At 56.7% G+C, this 27,740-nt stretch overlaps 3 protein-coding genes across 14 annotated transcripts in view; 1 reads left to right on the top strand and 2 right to left on the bottom strand.

Annotated features, from left to right (window-relative positions):
* The window catches only part of ACAN (aggrecan), a 48,574-nt gene extending 44,523 nt beyond the window's left edge, over positions 1–4,051 (top strand). For all 3 annotated transcript variants that reach the window (XM_069867241.1, XM_069867243.1, XM_069867242.1), the window contains 4 exons: positions 464–546; positions 880–1,024; positions 1,755–1,937; positions 3,274–4,051. In XM_069867241.1, coding sequence (XP_069723342.1) covers positions 464–546; positions 880–1,024; positions 1,755–1,937; positions 3,274–3,362 — 500 coding nt within the window. In that variant the 3' untranslated portion in view covers positions 3,363–4,051. The remainder of the gene's footprint in view (positions 1–463; positions 547–879; positions 1,025–1,754; positions 1,938–3,273) is intronic.
* A 562-nt stretch (positions 4,052–4,613) lies between these two features.
* Positions 4,614–12,638, bottom strand: HAPLN3 (hyaluronan and proteoglycan link protein 3). Of its 7 annotated transcripts, none has more exons than XM_069867264.1 (5): positions 11,167–12,638; positions 7,761–7,910; positions 7,111–7,482; positions 5,702–6,004; positions 4,614–5,527 (listed from the first exon to the last, which is right to left on the bottom strand). In XM_069867264.1, exons 1-5 carry the CDS (start codon positions 11,171–11,173, stop codon positions 5,247–5,249), a joined length of 1,113 nt encoding a protein of 370 aa, XP_069723365.1. In that variant the 5' UTR covers positions 11,174–12,638; the 3' UTR covers positions 4,614–5,246. The 7 variants fall into 7 exon arrangements, with proteins under 7 accessions (XP_069723365.1, XP_069723367.1, XP_069723366.1 ...); XM_069867266.1 differs by having other exon boundaries at positions 7,111–7,479; XM_069867265.1 differs by having other exon boundaries at positions 7,761–7,907.
* A 140-nt stretch (positions 12,639–12,778) lies between these two features.
* On the bottom strand, positions 12,779–24,186 carry MFGE8 (milk fat globule EGF and factor V/VIII domain containing). Of its 4 annotated transcripts, XM_069867261.1 has the most exons (11): positions 24,135–24,186; positions 24,001–24,104; positions 20,439–20,564; positions 20,048–20,173; positions 19,434–19,547; positions 18,805–18,986; positions 18,297–18,452; positions 17,505–17,649; positions 16,439–16,641; positions 14,334–14,489; positions 12,779–14,211 (listed from the first exon to the last, which is right to left on the bottom strand). In XM_069867261.1, exons 2-11 carry the CDS (start codon positions 24,071–24,073, stop codon positions 14,068–14,070), a joined length of 1,425 nt encoding a protein of 474 aa, XP_069723362.1. In that variant the 5' UTR covers positions 24,074–24,104; positions 24,135–24,186; the 3' UTR covers positions 12,779–14,067. The 4 variants fall into 4 exon arrangements, with proteins under 4 accessions (XP_069723362.1, XP_069723364.1, XP_069723361.1 ...); XM_069867263.1 differs by lacking the exon at positions 20,439–20,564 and having other exon boundaries at positions 24,135–24,173; XM_069867260.1 differs by having other exon boundaries at positions 24,001–24,145.
* Between the last annotated feature and the right edge of the window lie 3,554 nt (positions 24,187–27,740).

The following is a 27,740-nucleotide window of genomic DNA, read 5'->3' as shown; positions in this document are numbered from 1 at the left end:
GGACTCGATGATCCGGTGGGTCTCTTCCAACCTGGTGATTCTATGATTCTATGACTCTATTTATCCATAATTATGTAAAAATCAACATTTCCCCTGTTGGTGTTTAGACATTTCCTAATGAGGCCTCACCCTTGCATGAGAGAGGAAGAACCATCCAGCCATGAGACAGAAGAGGGGCCTTTCTCAGCTAGGACAGATCTTTGCTCTTAGTACATTGCTGATACGATATTCACTTGATGCAACAAGGGCAGTGACCCATGTCAGCATGGGTGACTCTGGAGTGGGGAGGGAGATGGAAAAGCACAATGTGGGGGCAAAAAGTACATTTGGGGCTGGTGACTGAGAAGGAGCTGAATGACTCAAAGGCTCCAGGGCCAGAGGCAGCTGAGATGTCAAATAAATGCTTCCAACAAAGTGTAGAGTAACCATGACGCACTCTTCGCTCCCTCTCCATCTCTTCCAGGCCACGCACAAGACTACCAATGGATCGGCCTCAGTGACAGAGCTGTGGAGAATGACTTCCGCTGGTCCGATGGGCACCCGCTGGTGAGCCTGCAGCCCACAGCACGGGCTGACATTAGCCTTTGGTAGAAGGGAAGAAGTTCCTGTTGGGTGGGAAAAGTCCTGTGATGTACTTGCTAAGTGCTGGGGCTCGGCATTAAGTGGAGATAGCTCTAAATTATGTAGGGCTCATGGTTTTTCCAAGTCTCTAGTAAATCTGGTCAGCTAAGCTCCCGGGCACCATCGAGATAGAAATAACCCTTGTAATAGCAGTGCTTGCAACCCATGGGCTCTGCATGGGGAAGGCAGCCACAAGGATGAAGGAAGTGGGAGAGTGAAAAGCTCAGCCTTAGGCAAAGGACTTTCCTCTCTTGGCAGCAATTTGAGAACTGGCGGCCCAACCAACCCGATAACTTCTTTGCGGCGGGTGAGGACTGCGTTGTGATGATCTGGCACGAGGAAGGCGAATGGAATGATGTCCCCTGCAACTATCACCTCCCTTTCACCTGCAAGAAAGGAACAGGTCAGCACCCTGTGACACACTAGCAAGGACAGGGGACTCTTGCAGCAGCTGTGGGACTGGAGCCAGGGCCAGGGTTTCGTGTCCCCAGGCAGAGCCATCACTCTCAGTCATCAGCTCCATGACATTGCATGGATGCAACCAGCTGTTGCAGTGCCTGGCTCTTGCTACCTCTCCAAGAGGCAGGAACAGAGCCCTGAGGCATTCCACTACTTAATGCTAAGGTCCTGCACATAATTTCTACATTCCCTTGCCCCTAAATTTCAAGGCAGTCAGAGGCAATCTCAAAGGAATTTAAGGTTTTATGAACTTTTTAATCAACTGCCCTGTTTTTGTATTGCCTCCACTATTTTTTTCCTTCCAAACAAAGGAAACAAATCCTCTGTAAACATAGCAAAAAAAGGTCTGGCAGCTCATATGCTGACACCTGCCCACATGGGGCCCAGACACCTTCTAGGTCAGAGATTATTCCAAAGGAGGAATAACAGGGCAGGGTATCATTCCCACTGCATCTCAGGGCTAGGAAAGGACGGCTGGGGACACAGCTGCCTCTTTCCACCCCAGAAGATTCCACTGATCACACCCTTTCTTCAGCCCTTAGAGGAGACCCCATGGATTGGGGTGCAGGAGAAGCAGAGGGACAAGGCTGTGTGTGCCCAGCCAGTGCCAGGCAGGCAGGATCTACCTGCTCAGCCAGGCGGGACTCCTCAAGCTCTCCATGTTTCTCCTGCAGTGGCCTGTGGGGAACCCCCTGTAGTGGAGAATGCCAGGACCTTTGGTAGGAAGAAGGATCGCTATGAAATCAACTCCCTGGTGCGGTACCAGTGTGACGAAGGCTACATCCAGCGCCACGTGCCCACGATTCGGTGCCAGCCCAATGGGCAATGGGAAGAGCCACGGATATCCTGCATAAACCGTACGTATCGGCCCCTTTACCTTCAGGTTAGGGCTGATGCGCCCCTGCAGCAAGGAGGAAGAGCTGGGGATGAGCCAGACAGACATCATGGTCCCCTTGAGTTGCTGAAAGCTGCCCCATGACGGGGCCACGGGGACTGGTATCTTCTGGGAAGATGTGGACCACAGGGGCTGGCTGGAGGGACAGGCTGGGCAATTCCTGCCCTGGAGACTCCTGGGAGCCAGGAAAGGGCAACAAGGAGCTTACCAAGGGCTCAGGCTACTTAAAGAAAGAAAAGAAATAGAAATGGCTTCTGACAGGGTGAGTTTTGGCACCACCGGCATCAGCAGAGAGACTAGGAGGGGGAAGGTATGGTCTCCCCGAGCCCTTCCCTGGCATCCCCCTGCCCTGGGAGCAGACAGGAACCCCACAGCAGGGCTGAGCCAAGCGACAGGGCTGGGCTCCTGACCCTTCTGTCAAGTCTCCATCTGGCTGCAGCCAGCTTTCTCCCACTGGTGTCCCAGCCCATTCCCAGGCCTGCCTACAACCCTGTCCCACCCCTGCTTAACTGCAGCTTCCCAATAATTTCATCAGCCTGGGCCAAATCACATCTGTCCTGCAGCCTCCATGCATGGTTCTCGTCCAGCTGGGCAATTCCAGCTATAGCAATGGTCCTATGGCCAGGGAAAGCTGATACGGGCTTAAGGGACAAACCTCCCTTAGGGAGATGGGAGGAGGAGAGATGGAGGAGGTGAGTAAGGGCAGCGCATCGTGCAGACAAAGCTGCTGATTCCCTTGGCTCTGCCGTGGACCCAGAGAGTTGTAGGCTGCTCCCAGTATGGACTGCCAGCAATCACAAGACCTAGGATGTTCCCAACTAGCTTTTGCTGCTTCCATCCAAAACCTTCTGCAACTATCACACTGGAGCAGTGGATGCCAGCTTCGAGGGAGACTGACAAGCAAAGATCAGGCAGAAATCTTGTCCCTGACAGCCAAATTGGGCTGTTTCCTTTCCTTGGGGGATATGAGGAAGCGGTCCCCACGCCCACCCCATTAGCAGAGCTGCCCTCCCGGCCAGGGACAGGGAAGGGACAAGCATCCAGAAAGAGGATAATCCCACCCAGGCTCCCAGTAGGCACTGGACACCTTCGGCCTTGGCTGAAGCAAACCCCAGCTGCGGGGGCGAGAGAGGCTGATGGTGAGCAGGCTGGTGCCAGGGCACACTGGGCAGCGCTGCCTGCGGCCGCCCGTGTTTTTCCAGGGAGCCAGAGGCCAGAGTGGCCAGCGGAGGACAAGCAGTGTCTCTGTCTCAGCTCCTGCTAACAAGGTGCCTTTTCTTCTCCTCCTTCTTCCACAGCTTCCAACTACCAGCGCAGGCTATACAAGAGGAGCCCCAGGAGCCGGTCGAGACCCAGCGGCAGAGCCGTGCACAGACCCACCCATTAGAGCAGGGCGAGAGAGACCAAGGAGGAAAGCAAAAGAGAGATTTTTAACGGAACAGTTATATTAACAGAGTCGATTTCTTCTTCTTCTTCTTGTTGCTTTTTTGTCGTATAAGGAAAAAAAATTATATTAAAGACAAACCCACCTTTGTGTATATATATAAAAACAAATTAATGTTTTTTCCAAGCACCAAAGCAAAGCGAATTAGATCTCCGCATTTTTACTAACCGTCCGGTTCCAATTATCTTCATGCCTTCGGGAAAAGGGAGGGGGGTGGGATTGCAGAGGGCAGGGGGTTAAGTTAAATAATAAAGATGATTATTTTTTCCTGATTTTATCCATGAACAATGTAATTATTTCTGTTATTTAATCTCCGGGGTGAACAGCACCTTCTGGGGTTTTATTTTTGGTTGTTTGTTTTTTGTTTTTTTCTAGAATCCTCCTTGTGCTGCAGCGCGTCAGGGCGGGTGGGGAGGGCTGGGGGGCTGCTGTGGAAGGAGCTGCAGGAGGAGGGGGGGCAAGGGGATGCTGAGACCCAGGACCAGGGCACTGCAGCCCCTCTCTGCTTCCCCAACGCCCGCCCTGCGGCGCGGCACCCGTGCTCTTTCCAGGGGACCGTGCGGGGCACCAGTGTTCCCTGCATCTATTTATATTTTTGAACATATCCTATTTTGAAAGAATGATAAATAATAAAGAGAGTGAAATCCGAATAGGCACTTCGTCAGTGTTGCTTTTTTTGAGGCATGCGGGTGGCTGTGTCAGTTGGGGTTCAGGTCTCTCCTGGCGAGGCAGCGAGGTAGGAAGGGGAGTCCAAACAAGGTCCTCCAGACTATGTGGGACCAGCTTAGCCCTAGCCAGGAGCCAAGGGTGCAGCCCTGGGGAATATGGAGGTGAAGGAGGGGGTCCAAAGCCCCAGCCAAAGGACCCCGGGGTAGGACATCGCCAACCCTGTTCAGCTCTCGCCCTGGGAGGGGGTGAACCCACATGCCTAAAACCCATCCCCAGCTGGAAATGCTTCAACTGCCAGTTTTCACTTCTGACACCTAAGGAGTTAATTAACACTCATTAATGAGGGAGCACGGGGATGCTTGCAGAAGCTCATGTGGGTGCAGGGCTGAGTTGGCGGTGATGAGACGATGCTCAGCCAAGGTTGAGACAGTTTCAGGCGTCCAGCTTGGGATCTCCAGATCTCTTTGGCAGACCCCTCTCTTGTGCTGGGCCAGAGATTGGGAGAGAGCCACATCACTCCAGGGCTTTCTCCACTTATTTATTAGAAGAGGTCCAGGAAAATACATCTTTTCATGACCAAACACTAGAAAAAGTAGGCACCATAGTTCAATTGGCATCTGGGAGAGGGGAATACTGAGATAAGGCACTGGTGCTCCATGAGTACAGGCACAATGGCATTCTTCAGTTGGATGGGGTCAGGGCTGGAAGAGGAGCTGGGATGCATCATAGGCACCCTTCTTGCTGCCTCTGGCCAAATCCAGCCTCGCTTTGCTCCCACCCTGCAAGTTCAGGGGCAGGACCAGCCTGGAAGGGCAGACAGGTGGTGGCAACATGCTGCCACCGTGGGAAGGAGACACCACCCACAGGGTGGTGGGGGCCAAAAGGAGTGGCAGGAGCCCATGGGGATCGTCCTTGCATGCACCCCATGCCAGGGTCCCGCATCGACCCAGCTGGCAGCTGGCCTGAGCAGCTGCATGTGCCGGCTGCTGAGCAAGATGTGGAAAATATAAAGGAATAAAACAAAAACTGAAAAAAAAAATAAGCCCTCCCCACCCTGCCTCCCCCCAGTCACCCCCCAAACAGCCCTGGGAAACACCTGACGCCAGGCACCATCAGGCTGGAAGCATCCTCCGGCCAAGAAGGAGACCTCCTGGCTCCTTATCTCTCCTTGTAGCAGAAGACTCCAAACCTGCCCTTGCTGGGGAAGCCGAAGCTGCGGACACCAGGCTCTGCGGGGCCACAGTTGGCCCGGGGCTTGATGATGGGGTAGCGGACACTGCCGTCCGCCAGCCAGCCAGCATCACAGCGGTCCAGCCCCAGGAACTTCCAGGCCGAGTAGAGCTGCCCCACCCGGGCAATCTCAGCCTCTGCGTTCTGGCAGCTCTGCTTGGCCTCCTCCAGCGTCATCCCAGTTGGGTGGTCCAGGAAGAAAACCTCTCCTACGAAGGAGAGGGGAGCATGAGTGCCAGCATCATCAGGAGTGAGCCCGCTTGGAGCACCCCCACCCAAGCTGAGCCCTGTGCCCACAGGCAGAGGGAGGATATGGGATGTCACTGATCAGGCACAGCATCTTCCTCAGGATCCCACTCCCCAGCCCCTGGCCCAGCACCCACCTCTGAGGCCAGAAGAGAAGCAGAAGGCATCGAAGCGGTGCAGATGCCGGTGGCGCGGGCCGTAGGTGCGGATGCCCGGGGCGAGGTGCACTCCCCCGCACTCCTTGCGGGGCAGGCGGATGGGGTACTGCACGGTGCCATCAGCGAGCCAGCCCGCATTGCACCAGTCCAGCCCCTCGCTCCAGGACTGGAAGAGCTGGTTGAAGGTGGCGAGGATGGCGCCTTGCTCCTGGCACACTTGCTCGGCTTCGTGGAAGTTGAGCTTGTACTGCCCACGGGGAGGCTGGTAGGGGAACACGATGCCTGGGGGCAGACGGGGCGCTCAGCCAGCTCCACGGGGCAGCCCCCCCGCCCCGAGTCTGGCCCCGGCAGGAGCTGCAGGAGCTCCCCTACCCATCCCAAATTCAGGCTCTGTGACAGGGACAACCCCAGGGTGGCACAGCCCAAAGCTCAGGCATGCAGGGATGGGGATGCTCCAGACATGCAGCTGCCAGCGACATCTGGTGGCACAGGGACACAGGGGGACGCATGGACCACCTTCATGGTGACAGCGCCAGCACACGCAGGGATGAACGGACTGTGAGAACAGGGATGCAGGGACCACAAGGATGTATGGACCAGGGTCCCGAGGGACACATAGGTAGTGGTCCCAGGGAGGCATGGACCACCCCCGAGGATGGGCAGACCATGGGGAAACCCAGGCTAGAGGAACAGGGACTCAAGGCCCAGCATCACAAAGATGCGTCAGCCAGGATTGCAGGGACACGTGGACCACCAACATGGAGATGGAAGGACCACTGCCACAGGGATGGATGGATGGACCACAGGAACATGTGCACCACCATGGATCCCAGCCAGAGGGACAAACTGGGACAAGCCACCATGGGAGGCAGAGCCTGAGGTCCAAGGGGGTGGGCAGGGGCACAGCAAGGGGGTATTTCCTTAGCTCTGATCTTAGCGGTGGAGCTGGGGCTGAGTCAGGTCCCTCAAGGCAAGTAAGCAAGAGCAGTCGGACCAGTCATCACAAGGTTCATCACAAGATACACGGGGATACCCGGAGCTGCGAGGCAACGGGGTGGCTGCACATGATGCAGCACAGCGGGAAACTGGGTGGGTAGAGGCAGGAAATGCTGCAGCCATGGGGTCACTCCCAACTCTGACTCCACAGCAGCATTCCCAGCACCTCTGCTAGGCAGACGACCTTTGTGGGCTCACTTACTGCTGAAACACCACAGTGAGACAGCCCCAAGCCACCACCCCATCACACTAAGCATCTCAGCCACTGCCTGCCCACAACTGGGCTTCCCAACCCCCGTGCCTTGCTAGTCCCACCAAGAAAGGGGTGGTACAGGACAGCCAGGCTCACTGGCTCGGCTCAGGAGCTCACACAAACCCCACCATGCCCCCACCTTGCAGCCGGAGCTCCACCACATCGCTCTCATCCTCCAGCCCATCAATGACCTCGCAACGGTATTTGCCATCGTCCTGCAAGCGCACGTCACTAACAACCAGTGAGGCCTCATGCCGGCCAGTCTGGTGGAGGTGAGCACGGCCCTGGAAGTCCCCAAAAGCCACGTGGGTCTTGCCAATGGCCACCAGCACATCCTGGTCCTTGGTGTAGTCATCCCGCAGCTTGGACCACTTAATGCGGATCTTGGGCTTAAACTCCAGGTCAGGCTCATAATAGTAGCGGCAGGGGAGGGTGACATTGGCACCATTGGAGCTGTAGACGGGGTCTTTGGAGGTCTCCACCACCAGCTTGGCCCCATTGAAGTAATCTACTAGGGACAGGGAGGGAAGACATGAAATGTAGGTCAAGGTCCGGGGCTGGGCAGCATCCCTAAATCTCCCTGCAGCCATTCTGCTCTGTCCCTCCAGCCACCTCGTCTTTTGCCTCAGCATCCCATAACCATCCCTCAAGCACCCCCACCTGCTCCTCTGGGCACCACATCCACCCCAAGCGATGGGTCCCAGCCCTATCCCAGAGGCCGGGGTTGGGGCTTAAGCCCATTGCACCAACCTGCCAGCCCCCCTTTCCACCAGTCAGTCCCCAATATACCTTCCTCCTGCCCATTGCCCTTGTCGTTCATGATGTGGTTGTAGTAGAAGCCATTGTAGAAGGGGCGGCGGAAGCTGCTGACCAGCTGCAGCAGGGTGGCCTCCAGGAGCAGTGGGAGCAGCAGCATGTCTGAGGAGCGAGCCTGGGCTGCTGAGGGGGAAAGGGCTGTGGTAACACCCCAAAATAACCAGGAGGGCCCTAGCGCTGCTTGGCACGTGGCAGCAGGCAAACCCCACGGCAGGAATACAAGGAAAGGGGTGGGAATAGCCAGCAGAGCTGCTCACCTGCCCCCAGGAGAGGGTGCAGGCAACCTAAGCCTTGCTCCCAGACCTGCCCCACAACTGGGGCTCCTAGTCCCCTCCATCCTCATCCCCCCCCCGCCCTGGTCACGCTGTGCGCCACCACATTCACTACTGCTGCCCGCTGAGGCTTGAAGAGTTGGAACCTGAGATCAAGCAGGGGAATCCCAGGGTGTCATTTCAACAGGGAGCACTGAGAAAACATCCCATAGAGGGTGTGAGGGGAGAGAAGCGGCTGAGCCCTGCACTAAGAGGCAAGCTCAGTTTACAGAGGCAGCGGAGCGTGAAACTGAGTCAAGGAGGGGAGGAGAGAGCTCAGGGCTGCCTCTGCTGCCCCAGCACCGGACAAAGCCCAGCAGCACCCAGCCAGCATGGCCAAGGACCTCTAGCTGTGACCCCGAGATGCCCCTTTGCACCACAGACACGGGTGGTGCTGACCCCTTGCAACCTCTATCACCCCCAAACTCCATCCCCTGTTCCGGGGGGAGCCTGGCTGCTCCCCAGCACCAGAGACCCGCGCTGCCCCAAGCTCCAGGAGCCCTGGGCACCCAAGGGTGATCCATGGGGGCTCACCCAGGGCGGCTCACAGCAGTATGTGAGGCTTGCGAGCTTTCTGGGAGCCGGCAGAGGGGGCTCGGCACCCAGCAAGCCTCCAGTAGCCCCCCTCCAAGCCCGGGAGGGATTTGACATCTGTCCCTCCTGCTTAAACATGGTTCAGGAGAGCCTGTAAAGGTGCCCTGGGCTGGGGGGCTACAGCAGAGCGGGTGCTCGCCCCCCAGCAGGGTCAAACCCAGGGGACAGCGGTGGTCTGTGGGGGCCGAGGTGTGCAACCAGCCGCTCTCGCCTTGGGTGGCTCAATCCTGGGCGCTGCTCCGCGCCACCCATGCCAGCAGCGCCGCCGCTTACCACCCCACAGGGTGCAACCCACGCTCCCCCCCCCCCGGCTCCGGGCTGCAGAGCTGAGGCTGGAGGGCAGGGGCTGCACCAGCTCTACGGCCAGCGCAGCCCTGCGAGCTGCCAGCAGCGACACGCGATGCTGCAGGCACCGGAGCCCACCAGGTACGCCACCACGTGCCGCCCGCACGGTGGGCTCGACGCACAGGCTGCTTCACACCTCCGTCGAGGGCACCTCAACACCGCTCGGAGCCCAGCACAGAGGTGGCAATGCCAAAGAGGGGGGCTGGCATCCTCAGCTGCTACCCCAGCAAGCATCGTGCTGCAGCACACAGCGTGGAGATGCCCAGCATCCTCCGAGCCGATGCCCAGCATCCTCCGTAGCGATGCCCGGCATCCTTCGAGGCGATGCCCGGCATCCTCCGAGGCGATGCCATCCCTCCCAGCTCTCCCCGGTGCCCGCCAGCCCCGGCTGCCAGCCCTCCCCAGCCTGTTCCCCGAGGCCAAGCCCTACTCACGCTGGCTGCAGGCTGCAGGCAGGCTGCAGGGAGATGCACTGTGTTTAGGGCTCTTGCCGCGGCTGAGAGGAAGCCGCTGCGGGGCCTGCCTCTTAAAGGGAAACACACGCCTTTCCCAACCCCCCTGCTCGCAGCCCGGAGCTGGGATGGGTGCCCCCAGCCCCCCGCCTGCCCACCTGACAGCATCACTAGGTGCCTGCACGCCGCTCGCATGCCTCGTCTGCAGTGTGCCAGCTGCCAGCATTGCCCCCGGTGCCCATCACGGCTGGTGGGGACCCTGCGATGCCCCATGGAAGCCCCAGTGAAGCCCCAGTGCCAGGGAAGAAGAGCCATCCCTTGTCCCATGTCGCACTGGGGAGGAGCGGCCATGGTCCCCAGGCGATGGTGGCACAGAGCGTGCACGTGGCAGAGGCACCACAGGCGTCACGGGCTTGGTACAAGTGAGCTGTGGCAGATGGGAGGCTGTGCCCGCGATGGGCAGGCAGCACCCACCCTCTCTAGGTTCTGGGGGAGGCAGCTGAGCCATGGGGTTCAGCCTCTTCAGAGTCTGTTTGAAGCACAGAAACCAGGCCAAAAGCTTTGGGATGCTTGGTTGCACCCATCCACTGGGGCATCATCCCTAGCCTTGGGTGATGCCTTCTGTACCAGCTCCCACTGGCGCTGGGACACGCAGCCACAGCTCCAAGAGCCCCACAGCTCCAAGAGCCCCACAGCTCCGAGAGCCCCACACCTGGTGCTCAGGAAGGGCATCACACGGGGCTGCTGGTCCGGGGGTGGCCAGTGGGGCTCAGCCCACGGAGGAACCGCAGAGCAGCGTGTGCCCTGACCTGGCGACCCGCCACCCCAGCCCGGCGCGCTGCCTCACCCCCCACTTTGTTGTTTTATGGCAAGGAAATGAGGCATGGGGGCCCTGGTCCGGCTCTTGCCGCCGTGCGGGACGGCGTCGAGCCGGAAAGAAAACAACTCGTGTAAAAATAAACTGCCCTGGGGCTGGCTGCGTGGTGAAGGGGGCTGAGACCCTGCATGTTTGGGGTGTGATGGTGTCTGCCCGCCGCCGCCACGCTGATAGAGAGCAGCCAGTGCGGAAACAGCATTATCTGCCACCAGCGCCAGCCCAGCATCCCCTGTCCCCCTGTGGGAAGCTGTGACCAGGGATGTCTGCAGGACGCAGGGTCTGGAGGCACTGCTCTTCCTTGCTGTCCTTTTCCTTGCACACCCACGCGCTGAGGCCCACCGGCTCTGCCCGAGGAGGTGCCGAGCGATGCTTGGGACGCGGGAGCGTGACGGCCGGGCACACTGCCTGCTTGCCTGCCCAGAGCAAGCTGCTCCACAGCCTACAATGAAGGGGCAATTACACCTCCCAGCACAGCAGCATGGGGCCACTGCGCTGCCTGCGCCCTGGCCGAGGGGCTCTGCGTGCCCCCAGCCCCATCCCACAGCTGGAGGAGGGGATAGGATGGCATTCGGGCTGCATCCCAACCACTGGTGCCCCCCTGCAGTCACTTGTCCCAAGGAGTCAGCAGTGGGAATGGTCCCCTCTGCCCCACTGGCTGAATGCATACTTTCGTGCATCCATTTTTCAGCAACAGCTCTTGTCTGAATGTGGCAGCCAATGCCCTCCACCTTCTCCCAAGGAAGGATCCAGTCCTCACCACTCCCCCTGAGAAAGGAGGACACCCCTTCGCCCCCTCCTACCTCTCATCTTATTTTCTGGAGCTTCAGGAATGATCCCAGATTTGTTTTCTGCTCCCTGAGAGGGACCCTGGTTTCAGGGTAAGTAAATCTATGCCGGGTCAGGGTAGCTCTGATCCAGGAGCGCATGTTTAGGGCACGTGTTTAGGGCTGGCTGAGCTTTTGGTTGAATAGGAGCCATAAAAATGTCATCCCTGTCTTCCCCGCCTCTAACCTGGCTGCTGGCAGCTCTGTTGTGGCCCCACTAGGGAGATTTCTTACTGAAATGCCACTTGCACAGGACGACTCTAACTGGAACATGTTGCCCAAGGCTCAAACTGAGGAAGAAAAGTTATGTTCTCAGTGAGATGGTGGAGGCTGTGATCTGTGCTGGGCTTTCCGGGTGGAGGCAAGAGGATGATCTCCCCGACAGCTGCTTCCTGAGAACTGGCTCGCAGGCAGCTGGCAGCACCGGCAGCAGCCGAGTCAGCAGGCAGCAGGGTGCTGTGTCCACAGCGTGCTGGCTCTCCTGGCCTTCCGGCTGCCCCAGCAACATAGCTGTGTCCGGGAAAAAGCATCTCAGGGACAGGGAAAAGCCGTGAGGGGCTTGGCAGGAGGAAGGAAATACCACAGGTCTAGGAAAAGACTCAGCATCCGTCAGAGGGGCTCGCCCTGGGGCTGGCAACAGGCAAGGAGAAGTGGCAGCCAGGCACTGAAGATGCATCCCCTGCTCTGACATGCAGCAACTTCCATCACCCTCTTCACGGAGACTCCGCTGTGCCCTCAGCTTGGGGCTGTCTTGGCTGGATTCAGAGCAGGCTGCTCTTATCTCTGTCCCAGCTTCCCGGTGATAAGGTTGGCACGTCTGGAGGTGAACCAGGCTGACTGTCGCCCTCCATCACGGGCTCTAGTTGTGGCTGCCATTTGTCACCAAGCAGCCACAGCCACAATGAATTCAGCCCAGTCTCTGCAAGCAGCCCCTCTGATGCCCGGGGCTGGCACTGGAGCCAGGCAGGAGATCACCTTCCGCAGGGCCATTCATGCAACCTCATGGCTCCCTCCCCAGTGTGGCAGGAGACTCTGGAGAGGAGCTTAGCTCCTCTGTTCTTCCACCTTAGTGTTCCTTCCTTACCACGATCCTCGTCCTGCTGCAGGGGGAATCCTGCTCTAGCAGCATCGATCTCCCCACCTTGCCCAGGGGGGTTTGCCTGGAGCATCCCTACAGACAGCCCTGGCAAAAATCACAGCTCCCTCCAGCCCTGGGCGCACACTCCAAGTTGAGGGATTTGCTCCAGGATCAAAGCCAAAGGAGGAGACACAGGGCGTGGGGTGCTGATAACGGCCTCCCCTCTCCAAGTCCCATCCCACTGCATTTGGCCAGCTGTGAGCACAGGCTCGAGCAGATGCAACAGGGTGGAGGCAGCAGGGAAGATGCACTAAACCTTGGAACCCTGTTTTTCAGGCAGGAAAAGGAGCTGGGAGGGTCTGCGAAAGAGATGTAAGGTCAGCATGGCAGTCGGCAGCCCCCTCAAGCTGGAGGAGCCAGGGGGCTCAGAGGGCATCCTGGGGTATTGCTAGACTTGCTGCACTTTGGGATGTGGTTCTCAGGGAGACACAGAGTAGCCAAGCCAATAGCTCCAAAGATTCAGCTGGTTTTAATACTGTCAGACACCCTGGAGCAGGGCCGCCACCGCCATCCCACCTGGGCTCCCTCGATGCTTGCCAAAGCAAACCCGCCGCCAGCTCAGCCGCACGGCCACTTGGCATCCCAGCAGGCAGGGGAAGCATCACCACCAGTGCCACTGCCGGGACACCCTACCCAAGCTCCCACTTGCCAGTGCTGGATCTTGCTCATCTCCTATTGCTAATCCCGAGGGCTCGAGCATTCCACCCCACAGAAAGGGAAAAAAATGAGGTTACGAAAAGGGTCATGGCACAGCTCTCTGCCTACTGCATTTGGGTGATTTAACCACCACCTTTCCCATCTTTTCTCCGCACTCTTGTGGCTACAAACCATCTCTCCCCCACTACCAGATTGCAGCTCCTCTGGTCACTGCTTGGCTCTGGGAGAGAGGGACCTCCAGGCACCCCAAACTGCAGTAAGGTGGGGACAGCAGCAATGCTGAGACTTGGAGGATCCTGCAGCCAGCACCCCGGGAAGGGGAACAGGCAGCACCTGCCAAAAAGCCAGTCACGGCACCTGCCAGGAGCACCCAGCAGGTAGAGCCGCTGGCAATGGGGATTAGTGACTCTTGACAAGAGCCATTTCATCACTCCCCTCACACTATGCGGCGCTGACACTGCAGGCAAGGAGACCCAGGGCCTGGCAGAACAGGCAGATAACAGCAAAGTAAGTTTTTCAGAACCCCTCCTTGCTGCCGTGCAGGGAGCAGAAGAAACATAGGAGGCTGAGAGCCCAGGGTGCTTGCCCTAAGCCCCCCAAAACTGCTGAGCTCTGAGCTCCAGTGCAGGCAAGGAACTGCCGCAGCCTGCAGCCCCTCTGCTGGAAGCAGAAGCAAAAACAGGGAGAAAATTTGTCTCCAGGCTTGTCTGAGAGGATGCAGCCAAGCCCTGGTTGCAGGACAGGGTCCCACAGCAAAGCTCCATTTGCAAGATGGGGTCCCCCAAGGAAGTCCCAGTTGCAGGAGAAGGTCCCCCAGCCAAGCTCTGTTTGCAGGAAGGAGTCTCACCTCTGGCTAGAGGAGTGAAAGGGCAGGAGCCATCCCTCATCCCACCCACAAAGGCCCCATGAAGTGCAGTGCTGCAGCCCCAGCACAAACGAGTGGTAGGAGAGCCCTCCTGGCCACCTCCTGAGTTTGGGGACATGGAGAGAGGGGTGTGAGGTTGGAGCAGGAACGGGCAGGGGTGGGCAGAGCGCACGCCAGGCAGTGGGGAAGAGCAGCTTCATCCTTACTCCCCAGGTGCCTACTCATCGCAACCCAGCAGCTCCACGCGCAAGGTGATGCGGTTGTGCCAGGCCACAGGCAGGATGCGGACAAAGCGGGCGTAGAAGGGCAGGTCAAACACATTCTTCTTGTGCGAGTAGTTGTCACTGTTACCATGGAAGATCTAGGGGTAGAAAGATGGGTGTCAGTACCACCAGGACCGCCCCAACACCATCCCACGGCTCCCCACGGCAGCATCTCCTGAACACTGGGAGGTTGCTGCCCACCTTGCCCTGCCCCACACACCTTGGTGCTGTTTGTCTGGCTGTCCCGGTAGAGGGTCCAGGATGTGCCGTTGTCACTGTAGGCCACTTTGTAGGCTGCCACATACTGGATGTGCCCAAAGTCACGGGCTCCTTGTGTGATAATGCCCGTCACCTTCTTCTGGTCCCGGAGGTCAATCTGGTATGAATCACAGAATCATAGAATCATCAGGTTGGAGAAGACCCATCAGATCATCGAGTCCAACCATTCCTATCAATCACTAAACCATGCCCCTCAGCACGTCGTCCACCTGTGCCTTAAACACCTCCAGGAAAGGTGAATCAACCACCTCCCTGGGCAGCCTGTTCCAGTGCCCAATGACCCTTTCCATGAAAATTTTTTTGCTAATGTTCAGCCTGAACCTCCCCTGGTGGAGCTTGAGGCCATTCCCTCTTGTCCTGTCCCCTGTCACGTGGGAGAAGAGGCCAGCACCCTCCTCTCTACAACCTCCTCTCAGGTAGTTGTAGAGAGCAATGAGGTCTCCCCTCAGCCTCCTCTTCTCCAGGCTGAACACCTCCAGCTCTCTCAGTCGTTCCTCATAAGGCCTGTTCTCCAGCCCCTTCACCAGCTTCCTTGCTCTTCTCTGGACTCGCTCCAGAGCCTCAACATCCTTCTTGTGGTGAGGGGCCCAGAACTGAACACAGGATTCGAGGAGCGGTCTCACCAGTACCAAGTACAGAGGGAGAATAACCTCCCTGGACCTGCTGGCCATGCCGTTTCTGATCCAAGCCAAGATGCCATTGGCCTTCTTGGCCACCTGGGCCACTACTGGCTCATGGATGGAGGCAAGGCTTCTTGAGGCTCCTTGCAGGAGCAGGGCTCCCACACTGGAACATTCTGCATGTCCCAAAGGCAGCCAGGACTTGCTTGCTCTCAAGGGTCCAGAGTGGAGAAAAAAACATTCAAGCTCTGCACCGATGCCAGAGCAACTAAGGGAAGATTACGGTGAAATATTTGACCCTTCAACATTCATAGCACCCCTCAAAGCAACTCAAAGTGGGATGCAAACCCCACTTCTCAGCTCCCTTCCTCATCACTGCGATCAACATATTTTACTGAACAGATCAATAGGAAATGATGGCAAAAAAATTCAATTAAAAAAAATAAAGGATTCCCAGAGGAAATGCATTTCCACTGGAAAGTGATTCTGGCTGAGAAAATATGCAGTTCAGCACGGTCTGACATTTGGGTTGTAAGTGAGATGGCTTGTATTCTCTTCAGTCTGCCACACTGCACTACTGCTGCTGGCATGTTACAAGGTAAACCAGCAAATAAGCTGGAAGTTTCCTTAAGTTAGTTCCTATTTCATGCTCCTCAAGGGCAGTACTAGCTATCTGTATACAGGTATACGTGAATATACATGACTATATAGGTGAATCTCTACACACATACACAAACAGGCAGCCTGCGGTGCGAGAGTCCAGCTCAACATGTCATCCCAACCCCATTAGCAGACGTCTTGATAAGTTGGTTTATTTAGGGATGTGAAGCAGCTGCATTTAATCATTTCCCAAATAAAAAGCGGGACAAATATCTAAACTGCTTTGTCCTATTATGTCATGAAATCATGTGAGAAGTATAAAAACAGGGGAGAAAGGAAACTGAGAAGGAAATTTCAGAACTATTTGTTCCCATTCCAGATTGGGAAGAGAAAAGCAAACCTGATTTTTTCCTGCAAAACAGAAACGCGGTGTTCTGGACAGCAGGAGGGTCACGGGACGGTCACCCCAGGCTAGGATGGCACTTCCCAAGGAGGTGATGCAGTACCGGGGTGTTGCAGACTCAACGCCCCCTGCCAGAAGGTCTGCAGAGACGGCACCACCCTGTCCCTTTGGGCACTAATGTTTTTGACCCAGAGCTCCAGCATCACTGCTAAAAATGGCAGCTGCTGCCCCATCTTTAACTTCCCCTGCGATCCCAGCTTGGGGAGAGAATTGCCAGGCTGTGTGTCCGTCCTGACAGCTCTGTCCAGGCTCTCCTGCCATGCCCATCCTGCTTCCAGCCACTCTGGCACCAGAGGTGGCCCTGGGCACAGCTGGAGGAGCTGGGGAAAACTGAGGTTACGGAGGGAGGGGATGGAGACCCACCTGCAGCCACTCGGATGGGCCATTGGTGAGTGCTGTCCAGGCATTGGTTTTGCCCAGCTTGTCCAGGCGAGCGTAATGGGGGTACCAGGTAAAGGCATCGATGCCCCAGGTCTTGAAGACGCTGGAGGCTGTGATCTGCTGGTCAGAGATGAGGCGCGATTTCATGCCCAGAGGCTCCGAGCAACCTGCCGTGTTGAAATACACTGTAACACAACGGTTTATACAGCCAGTGAAAAGGAAAGAGTCCACAGCACCATCATAAGCAAAATCCCACAGCCCTGGCAGGCACCATCCCCACGTTCCCATGTTTCCAGTGCCTGGAGGGCCAGGCAGAGGAAGGCTCGGCAGAGGCACAGGGTCACAGCCAGCTCGCCTTTTCTTGGGATTTTTAACTCCTAGCTATTCCCTGGCTCACAGTGCCTCCTGCTGCAGGGAAGCATGGATGTTCCTGCTGCACAGCCTGGCTCCAGAACACAGAGAGCTTTGGCAGGAGGCAGAGGAAGACGCTTTCATAAGGGAAGAGAGCAATGCAAAAATATCCCCAGCAGAAAGCACGGCTGGCAGTGCACACAGGCAGAGGCAGGACACGACCCAAGCCCCTAGAGCGCCCCACTCCCACCCCGACACACAGGTCCCACTCGGCTGACGGGGATGTGCCGCAGGGCAGGAATGCAGGAGGCACAGGGAAAGGGCTCAGCTAATCATACCTCACATTTTCCAGAGGACTTTGATCCTCTGGTGCTTTTCAAGCTCACCAGCAGGAAAAGCAGCCAGTTCACAGCTCAGACAAGGAAGGGGCACAAAAAAAAAAAAACAAAAACCTGGTTGGGGAAGGTGTTAGCAGCTGAGAACAAAGGTTGAGCCTGGTTGACCTGCTGGGATTAACAGCCTGTGCTCCCCAAAAGCATCCGTGGATACTTTCAGGCATCATGTAGCCAGTGTGAGGAAAAAAACGCTGACAAATCCCCTGTCCCTGGAGATCAGAACCAATACAAGAGGTGATGCCCTGCCGCATGTCACCCCCAGCCCTATGGTCCCTGGAGATGGTAGAGCCACCGATGTTTACCGTTCATCTCACAGCCAATGAGTTCAAAGCGCAGCGTGCAGGCGCGGCGGCACATCACGGGGTAGATGCGAATGAACTGGGCAGTGATGGGAGGGTTGAACATGTTGGTCTGCATGGTCCCATAGTCCACGTTCCCCTGGAAAATCTGCAACAGCAAGCATGGCTGAGCGCCCCAGCCCTCCCACATCCTCCTGCATAAAATCCTTCCTGCTATGGCAACGTTCCTCAAATTGCAACAACAGAGAGGTGGCTTGATTCTTTTTTTTTAATATAATAAATACAGGCAGGTCGTGTTTTCATGTGTTTTCTCCATCACTGCAGCAAAAAGAGAAACTTTTCTTTTCTTAAAAGGCAGATATGCCCAGCCATTCCCTGGATGTTCACTAAACAAGCACTTGCCATAAAAACTGAGTGGAGAGTATTGCTGCTTCTAAAGTGAGATACACTAGGGGCTCGTGCTCGGTGCAGACATAGCACCGAGCTGCGTAAGCCGTTTGCTTCCAGACCACGCTCTGTTCTCACAGTGAGTCAGAGATAAAGATGTTATCTGGATGACCTAAATAAATCAGTGCTGCTTCTTTGATTATGCTTATTAGGGTCAATTAAACCGAGCCAGAGTGATGCCCAGAGCTGGAACCACCTGTGCCATCTCACAGGATAGTGAGTGCTAGGATAGTACCAAATGTAGATTTGACCCAGATGAAAAACACTGCCCAAACATGGGGTCAGTTCGGGATGCAGCTCACAGCCACTTCAGTGCCCACAGCCCCTGCATGCAGCATCACAGCTCACCTTGTCTGCATCCTGCTTCTCATCCTTGTAGAAGGTGAATTCCCGCCCATCCAGGCTGTAGGCGACTTTGTAGGCACGAACATACTCCTGCTGGCCCACGCGGCGAGCCCCTTGTGTGATGATCCCACTCAGCCGCATCTTCCGCAGCAGGTTGGCCTGGGGAGGGGAGAAAAGCATAAGCAGGGCAAAGCGTGAATGGAGTGCACAGCCCCTGCACCCACCAACACCACCAACCCTGGATGGGACGATGGGCTCATGTTCAGCACCCGGATCAGAAGAGATGCCCAGAGACCACCGACTTCCTCGGGTTGAAAGCCCTCCATCCCATAAGACTTACACCCAAGGGTGGGCAGAGAAGGGGGGATCACTACTCCAGGTCCCCATCTCCCCCAACAGGGACCTTGCCTTCTCCAGAGGCGGAGAAATCCCATGAGACTAGCCCAGCAAGACAAGCTGTCACTACTGGGACTGCCCTCTACGCTGGTGCTCCCAGTTGTGCCACAGGTACCTGGATCCATGGGCTCTTGTCGTAGTTGCTGGAGGTCCAGGCATTGACAATGCCTTGGTTGTTGAGGCGAGCGAGCTCTGGCCCCCAGCGCTGGAGGCCAAGGAAGCCGTAGTAGACAGAGGATGCCGAGAGCTGGGCATCAGAGATGGCTCCTCCTTCCATGCCCAGGAGAACAGCACAGCCTGGCGGCAGTGGGGACATCAGCACCATAGAGAGACCGTGACGGAGGAGCAAAACTAGGGGATCATTTGCCTCTTATCTGGGAACAGGGCAGGAGATGGAGGCCACCTCTAGGATGTGGCTGTCCCCAAGGTGTTGTCAACCCCTTCCCCGCCTTCAGCCAAAACCACACCCTCCATCAGCCCCTCTCACGGCAGAGAGGTCTGAGGGGAGAAAGGGCTGCTCTAAGTGCCCTCCAGACAGGAGTGAGCACCTTCCTGGGGATGGTCCCTCTATCAGAATCAGGCCTTCTACCATCAAGGGCAGCCAGCACACAGCCCCAACGGTTTCCCTTCAGATCCCCCAAAACAGCTGGTGAGATGTCTCCTGGCCACGCGGGCAACTGGGGACAGAGCAGTGGGAAACAGGGAGGGAAAGGGAATTCTGTACAGTTGGTATCAGGAACTTACGGACGTGGCAGGTCTTCCCTAGGAACGGAGAAGGACACTTGCAAGTGTAGTCACCATCCAGATCTAGGCAGGTGCCTCCATTTTTGCAAGGCTGGGAGTAGCACTCATTCTTGTCTAGGAGACAGAGTAGGGGGGAGGTCAGGAGGTGACCCCAGAGCAGCATTCCCTGAGCAAGGACCACGGCAGCATCCGTGCTGATATGGTGGCAGTGGTTGAGGCTCTAACCCAAGCAGCTGCCTAAGCCGCACCTCCACTGACTGCAGCCAAGCAGGTGCATCAGGACACAAGGCTGGGAGACCATATAGAGCAGACTGAGCCTTGAGACACACTTTATCCCATCATTCAAGGCAGAATCCATTCAAGGCATTCATCATTCAAGGCAGTCTCCGTTCCTCAGAGACGCAGAGCAAGGCTCAGACACAGCCCTACACCATGGTCCTTCTACCCACCCTGCAACATCCAAACCAAACCATGGTCCCTGACAGAGCCTAGCACCCAACACAGCCACAGCTGCAAACACCCGGCTTGTTCCCCAAGTGCTGCCTAGGGGGTTTCCAAGCCTTTATCAGCAGAGCAAGCCCCCCCTTACCCCCATGTCACCCCACTGTACTCACTGTTCTGGCAGTGCACCCCATCATACCCTGCGGGGCACTTGCAGATGTAGTCAGTGAAGACATCCCCGCGGTTTGGGACCAGCTGGCACTCACCGTTGTTGTGGCAAGGATTGGGGTGGCAGGGGCCTGGGGAAGGGGAAAGGGGGAAAAACGATTTTAATACAGACACAGATGAAGAATAAGAGCATCCACTGGGCTGTTGCTGCTCTAAGACATCACATTCACCCCAGGTGATGGAGGTCACCGCATCCCTGCTTGGATCTCTGCTCTATGTGCCCATCAGCAGGGCTGGACACCAGAGCCAGCGGTGCAGGGCCACAACAAGGGCACGCTGCCGCACTGCAATGTTCCTGTACTTCACAGGGCCCCCGTGATGGCATCAGCACCTCACCTTTCTCCGTCTCATTGCAGTCAATCCCAACATAGCCCTCAGGGCAGATGCAGAAGAAGGGGGTCTCATTAATCCCAGTCAGGCAGGTGCCCCCGTTTTGACAGTAGTTTACATCGCAGAAGTCACCTGGAAGCAAAGCCACACACCACTGCAAACCACCCCTACGGTGGGTGTCTGCCACAGCCCCACAGATGCACATGGAAGTATCCCAGCTCGACAGCAAGAACTGCTCCCCTGCGAATACCATAGGGAGGGAAGCATCCAGCAAGAGCCAGCGGACCAGCTGCCAGCTCCTGTGCAGCACTGCTGGCATTCAAGAGACACAGTTGAGACCAGGACCATGAGAGAGCAGCCAGGACCGGACTGGACCTGGCACATCAGAAAAGGGCTTTGACAGAGCCTATACATCTAACCAAAGCCAAGGGCAAACCAGGTCTTTAGTACCTCAAGTGCTTCCACCACTCAGCTGGGAAGCCGGAGTGGCCAGGCTGGAGCTCACTCGGGCAGGAGCAAGACAGGATTATTCAAGGGAATGGGGCTGGTCCCATGGGTAGGTTTTGCTAACGAAACCTAGTACTCATAAGACATAAAATATATTACGAAAAGAAGTCATTGTTGGGCAAGCCTGTGTGCCTTGGCTCCCAGATGCTGGAGTTACATGATGGGGGAGCACAGGGTCCAACCTGCACGATACCTGATGGAACTCCATTCACTCTGAGCATTCTTCAAGCAGTTCCCATCAGGCAGCCCCAGCCCACACGCAGGCCTCTCTGGGGAAACGACAGGGCTGCACTATCTTCCCTGCCTGTTCACCCACCTCCAGCATTTCTCATGGTCTGGTGTCTACATGGCGAGGTGGTGGTGGCAGGGGGCTGCAGGGGTGGCTTCTGTGAGAAGACACCAGGAGCTGCTCCCATGTTGGAGAACAGCCAGTCCCAGCCAACTCCACAACAGACCCACTGCTACGCATAGCTGAGTTCATCACTGACACTAGTGTTGCCTCTATGATAATCTATGTAAAATAAGGTAAAAAAATACTGTGCAGCAGTTGTGGGAGAGAATTGAGAAAAATGTGAGAGAAACAGCCTTGCAGACACCCCAGGCAGAGAATAAGGAGGGGGAGGAGATGCTCCAGGCATGCTCCAGGCAGGACAAGGGATTCTCCTGCAGCCTGTGGTAAACACCACGGTGAAGCAGGTTGTCCCCCTGCAGTCTGTGGAGAAGACCATTGTAAAGCAGGCTGTCTCCTTGCAGTCTGTGGAGGACCACACTGGAGCAGATCTCCATACTGCAGCCCACGTAGGACTCTGTATTGGAGCAGTTTAGTCCTGATTCTCCACGGAAGGGAGCTATGCTGGAGCAGTTCATGAAGAACAGCAGCCCACGGGAAAGACACACTAGAGCTTTTTCATCTTCTTTTCTCCTCCCTGTCCTGCTGAGGGAGCCAATCAAGGTCAACCTACCGCACCCATCAAACTTCTGCTCCCCATCGCATTGCCGAATCAGACTGCAAGAGCCAGGTTGCAATTCCTGTGACCCCTAATTTATTTTGCCTCAAGAGCTGCAAGACGGCAACACTCTCCATTAACCTAGACTAGATTCCCACAGATCTGACTGAAAGCCTCCATAACTCCCCGCCAAGTGCTGGGACAGAACATCCCTTGATGCCAGGCTCTCCTCTACCATGCCATGGGAGTCACACCAAGGGCTGAACTCAGGAGGAGACCCAGGAATAACCCCCCTCTACCTGCATGCCCTGGAAGCTAATTAGCTGTGGGCTCCTTAAACCCACACCAAACAGCATGGCTCTCATTAGCCTAAGCTACTACTCAGTGAGCTCCTACTCATTAGTCTTTTAATAGCAGGGCTCCTTCAAGTTAATCCGACTCTTCCTGATGCTCCACATCTGCAGGGTACGCACTGGTGGCAGACAGGCCAGCGTTATGCGAAGTTTTCCAAAAAGATGCTGTAGCTCCCTTAGCCCAGCCTCAGGAGGCAGAAAAACTTGGGCACCGGTTCAATTTGCTGCCTGCACTGCCCAGCCCATTCTGCATGACCTCATGCTCCATCAATGCGCTGCCATGAGCTACAGCACGGGAGGAGAGAGCTTGTGCTGATACGTGAGGATGCCTTTGCCCCACACCCCTCCGCAGGTCTCGGACACATCCAGCTACCCCATCCCAAGGATCTCTGCCGGCAACAGGCCAAGGTCCTGCAGACAGAGCTGCTTCTGTTCAGCAGCAGGAGCCGGCTGCTTCCCCAGGCACGATGCGTCAACGAACGTGTGCTCCCCAGCATCCACACTGCCTCCAAAGCTGGAGTTCCTGGGGTGAGACACAGCAGCAAAGGAGCAAGGGCTCCTCCCACGGTCAGGCCAGGAGGGGTCCCAGTTATATACTTTAATTATCCCAAGTAACTGGACTCCCTTATCCCCTCCCAGGAATAATCCTGTACATGGTAGGTCTCTCTAGCCAGCCCCCTGCCTAACAGCAAGGCACATGGGTCACATTTTCTGCTGTGGCAAGTAGTTGTGGATGCTCCTGTTTCTCAGCTGGCTCAGGCCTGGTTTCAGAGCAGTTCAGCATCTCCATCCTCCCCACACACATTTTTCTCGGGTCAGGGACAGGGATGTCACAGGCTGGACAGTCAGGAACCAAGGCAACAAAGATCAGCCACCGCTTTTGGAAATGTTTGCTTATACGAACCCACAGGCTGGCTGGAAGGCAAAAATAACATCCTTCGAAAACTGGGACGGTTCATCCCAGCAAGGCTGGAGGAGGTCAGGTCAAGCCTATCTCAGGAGGGCAAAAAGAGCCCCTCTCCACGGGGAGAGCAAGCCCAAACAGGGCCTCCTTCACAGCACACCTCCTGCCCGCCCTTTGTCCCCTGGCCCAGAGCCTGTGCTGGGGGTTTGCTTCCCTTTTCCCTCGTCTCACCCATCCCTTTTAGAGTCAACCACCCAATCATCACCTACAGGGTGATGATGGAGCTGCTTCTCCCTGGGGTTCCCCTGGCCAGGCCAGCCAAGCGTGCTGTGCCAGGCGGTCCCAGGGAAGCTGTTTACATCACGGCATGGTTATCTAAGGCTGAAAGCATGGGACAGCCCAGCTGAGTTATTCCCAGCTCAGGGGCAAGGACAGGGCTGTGGACCTGAGCTCATCTGCTCCTGCAGCAACCCTGGGAGCTGCGCGCTCTCTCACTCGCTGCCCCAAACCCCACACACGGCAGCCCAGACCCTCTCACCCTGCACCCCAAATCCTCTCGCTCTGCACCTGGGATCCCCTGCACCTCAGTCTCCCCTGCACCCCTGGATCCCCTGCACCCCCGGATCCCCAGCACCCTCTGGACCTTCTGCACCCCCTGGATCCCCTGCACGCCCGGATGCCTTGCACCCACTGGATCCCCAGCATCCCCGGATCCCCTGCATCCCCTTGATCCCCAGCACCCTGGACTCCTTGCACCCCCGCACCCCCGCACCCCAAGCCCCCAGCATCTCAGCTCCCCGGGCTCCCCTGCCTCCCGGCTCCCCTGCACCTCGGCTCCCCGGCACCGGGGGACCCACCGGCCACGAACAGCAGCAGCGAAAGCCCCAACGCCAGGGCGAGCAGCCCCCGCCACAGCCTCGCCTCCTTCATGCTGCGAGCCGAGCCGAGCCGAGCCGAGCCGAGCCGAGCCGAGCCGAGCCGAGCTGCTCCGCTCCGCCGCGGGACTCGGGGCGGGGAGTGACTCGGCTCGGCTCGGCTCAGCGCGGCCCCACGTGCTCCGCGCCCGCCCCCGGGGCGGGACCGGGGTGCAGCTGCGGGGGGGGCAGGCAGTAAGAGGGATGCGGGCGGTAAGGGGGGTGCGGGCAGCAAAGGGGGATGCAGGCAGCAGGGGGGTTGCAGTCAGTAAGGGGGATGCAGGCAGTAAGGGGGATGCAGTCAGTAGGGGATGCAGGGGGGTGCAGTCAGTAAGGGGGATGCAGGCAGTAAGGGGAATGCAGGCAGCAAAGGGAGCTGCAGGGGGGTGCAGGCAATAAGGGGGTGCAGGCAGCAGTGGGGGGTGCAGTCAGTAGGGGGGATGCAGGCAGTAAGGGGGATGCAGGCAGTAAGGGGGATGCAGGGGGTTGCAGGCAGTAAGGGGGATGCAGGCAGCAAAGGGAGCTGCAGGCGGGTGCAGGCAATAAGGGGGATGCAGGGAGTCAGGGGGATGCAGGCAGCAGGGGGGGTGCAGGCAGCAGTGGGGGGTGCAAGAGGGGGGCATTGCAGGCAGCAAGCGGGGGGACTGGGTGCAGGCAGGCAGCAGGAGGGCAAGAGGCAGGGTTGGGAGACTGGCCTCATAGACAAGTGTGCGTAATTAGCAGCCTGGAAGTTAGAGCCACCACAGCATGCTGACGGTGCTTAGGGTGCAGGGGGGCTGCTCGTTCACCTCGTGCCAGACCTTGGCCTTTGAGTGGCCACTGGAGACTTCCTGAGCCTGGCAGTGCCCGTGGCTCCCGGCCCTGGCTGGCAGGCAGAGGGGTGCAGAGCTGGACCGAGATGCACCGGGGGCTGCCAGCACTTGGCAGGAGGGAGAGCTGTTTTCCAGCACAAACCCCACTTCTCTCTTGCTGTGTGGGATGCTACGTGGAGAGAACATTCCCTCTCTACCAGAACAGGGCGCGGATGAACACCCTTTGCACCCAGCATGGCAGCAGCACAGGGGTTTCTTAAGCTTCTCCTAAACCAGCATCAATGAACACAGCTGGCAGCCAGGTCGGGTGTGCAGGGAAAGACTGGGGGGGAAACAGCTCTCTGCCCAAAGCACCACCCTACAGGTTTTGGTTCAGCCACAAAGAAGCTCCTCTTTGAGCTGTGTCCTGGCCCCTGAGGGCTGGAAAAGCCCAGCTGAAGCTGATGCCATGCTGGGAGCTGTGCAGGCAGAAAATGTCAGGCTAAGGTGCGGGCAGGCTGAACTCATATCAGCATCAAATGCTTTGGAAAAGAGAACTGAGCTGTACGGGAATGGTGGATCATTTGCCCCCACACTGGAAATGCGCTCCAGGCTCTCCTCCTAAACATGAAGCTGATTTTATCTCTTCTTGCAAAACTCTCCATTTCAGCATTAACTAACCCACCTCAGACAATCCAGCTGCTCATATTTACATGTTGACTCTGTCGGGGTGTTGCTACATATCTGGCTTTGGCAACACAGCCACTTCAGCCAGCAGCAAGCTGGGCAGCCCAGCTGTGCGCCGTGCACTTTGACCAGCCTTTCTGCTTTGTTTTCCATCACCAGCATCCAGCTGCCGCAGTCAACCAGCGCCCTTGAGAGCACCAAAGACCAGGACCTGCACCCCCAGGGATGCACTCACCAGCAGGTCCACCTGCCCTGATGTGCCAGCAGTTTGCAGGGCTGCTGGTGGCATTGCCAGAGGATGAGGAGTGGAGGGAACCAGACATTTATTCCCACCCAGACCCACCACACTCACTGGTGGTGTTTCCTTCACGAAATAGTGACATGAAGGAAACTCCAGGAAGAATATAACTCCAGTGTAAGCAGAAACGCTGGCTGGAAAGGAAGGAGCGGACAAGACACAGTATTTGCTTTCGAATAACCTTCAACCTCAGGATAATTACTGCTGTGGTGTTCAGAGGAAAAACAAGGTCAAGAGGAGGAGAATGCAGGGCAGAATTCCCAGGCCTGTGCAGAAGCAACTAGGACAAGGGTGTTTGTTTGGCCTTTTGAGGGGCTACTGCCTGGACTGGTCTGGAGAGGATGTGAGAAAGACCCAGAGGGAGCTGCAGAAAAATCATCAGCATCTCTAAAAACAGAAAGCAAAATGTTTTCCTTCTGTCCCCAGGGGCACACATGCCGATGTCCCGAGGAACATGCATGGGAAAGGATATTAAAAAGTGAGTGGTGGAGGCCAGGTGGAGCTATGGTCTCCATAGGGATGATGCTTCCTGGAGGTACCAGTGCCTTTTTGAATGGAGATCTGCAATGGAGTGGGGGATCCTAATGAGAAATCAGGGTTGGGAAGAGCCCGTGCTGCCCCAGCCAGAAGAGAGAAGCTCTGGCTATGGGAGATACAGAACAGAGAGCAGCAACCTGTCAAGGACAGGGAAGCATGAAGGATTGGAGACAGCCCCACAGATGTACACCACACCCTGGGTTCGCATAGCCGCCAAGTTTTCGCAAGGGATGGCTCTTCTTGAAAGAGCTGGGTAAGCTGAAGGTCAGGCATAATTTCACTCCCTTCTGCAGGGACTACTTAGGCCTTGTAGGCAGGATTTACCACAGGGTTTGTTTTGTTCTGCATGGAGACCTGCCAGTCTTTGCTGTGCTGTAACCCTTTCTGAGCCATGCAGATGGACAATATCCTGGTTCCCGTAGCTGGGGTGATAGGAAAATAGGTGATGGCGCTGCATGTTTCTCTGATGCAATCCTCTTTATTTCCAAGTTTATACAAAGGCACTTTCCTGTGAATGAAGGAGGTGAACAATACATAGCCTGCCCTAAGCTCAAGCATAAAGCCCCCATCCACCATAAAATCAGCCAAGGTGTGTCTCACGGCCAATGCAATTGCAGCGATGCCTCTGGTATCACCCTGATTTCATGTTCCTCCTCTCAACTCCCTCTCAGACACTCACCTCTGACCCATGGTATCTCTCCCTCCACCATCAGATAGCAACACTCTCCGGTTTGGCCCTTCATGGAGATTTTTTTGGGTGGCAGCCCCTATTGTTTCAGCTATCTGTCCTTTAAAGGAGTTCACTGGCTTAAATTTCTCAATCGAAACACTCCCACAACCCACCCTGCAACACGGGTTTCCACCCTCACCTCAGTGCCAAGGGCCCAAAAAAACCCCTGGCAGAGGCAGCCAGCCCTCTCCATCATGGGCACAGCTCTTTCCTAGAGCTCAGAGTTGCGGGTCAGACCACAGCACAGGTCCTGGGAAGGTTTGTGAGATCAAGTACCCTGTCCTGCCACGTACGGCTGCCACTCCAAGCAGGATGGAGAAGCAATCCACAGCATCATCACAGAGGATTACGCCTCAGTCTGCTCCAAATCCCTCTAACAGGATAACCAAGTGCTCGGTGCCAGCATCACTAACCTCCTGCTGCCCTGGCTGGTGTTGGCACCTGCCAACGTGCCAACACATGGTTTCCAATGGCTGCAGTTCCCTGGCCAGGACTATCCTTGTATGTGTCTCAGTTTCTCAGATTATTTTCTAGATTAAAAAAAAGGCTTTCCACACTCTCCACCCTTTCCACCAAAAGGGTGACAAGTTTCTTTAAGCTCAGGCTTTACGCTTAGAGATGCTAATGTTTAGCTCTCAGG

Source organism: Phaenicophaeus curvirostris, chromosome 12 (genome assembly GCF_032191515.1).
Source record: "Phaenicophaeus curvirostris isolate KB17595 chromosome 12, BPBGC_Pcur_1.0, whole genome shotgun sequence".
NCBI classification, from domain to species: Eukaryota; Metazoa; Chordata; class Aves; order Cuculiformes; family Cuculidae; genus Phaenicophaeus; species Phaenicophaeus curvirostris.
Note: the sequence above shows the minus strand (reverse complement) of the source record. Positions and strands in the feature narration are given on the sequence as shown.

What these genes read in the sequence shown, in the direction of transcription:
- HAPLN3 (XM_069867264.1), bottom strand. An exon ending in GGGCAATGGGCAGGAGGAAG is followed by an intron (nt 7,483 to 7,760) that starts GTATATTGGGGA and finishes CCCTGTCCCTAG; the next exon opens with TAGATTACTTCAATGGGGCC. An exon ending in GGTGGAGCTCCGGCTGCAAG is followed by an intron (nt 6,005 to 7,110) that starts GTGGGGGCATGG and finishes GTCTGCCCCCAG; the next exon opens with GCATCGTGTTCCCCTACCAG.
- MFGE8 (XM_069867261.1), bottom strand. Translation starts at nt 24,073, where the DNA reads ATGAAGGAGGCGAGGCTGTGGCGGGGGCTGCTCGCCCTGGCGTTGGGG. An exon ending in GCTGCTGCTGTTCGTGGCCG is followed by an intron (nt 20,565 to 24,000) that starts GTGGGTCCCCCG and finishes CTTTGCTTCCAG; the next exon opens with GTGACTTCTGCGATGTAAAC. An exon ending in TGGGGTGCACTGCCAGAACA is followed by an intron (nt 19,548 to 20,047) that starts GTGAGTACAGTG and finishes TCTGTCTCCTAG; the next exon opens with ACAAGAATGAGTGCTACTCC.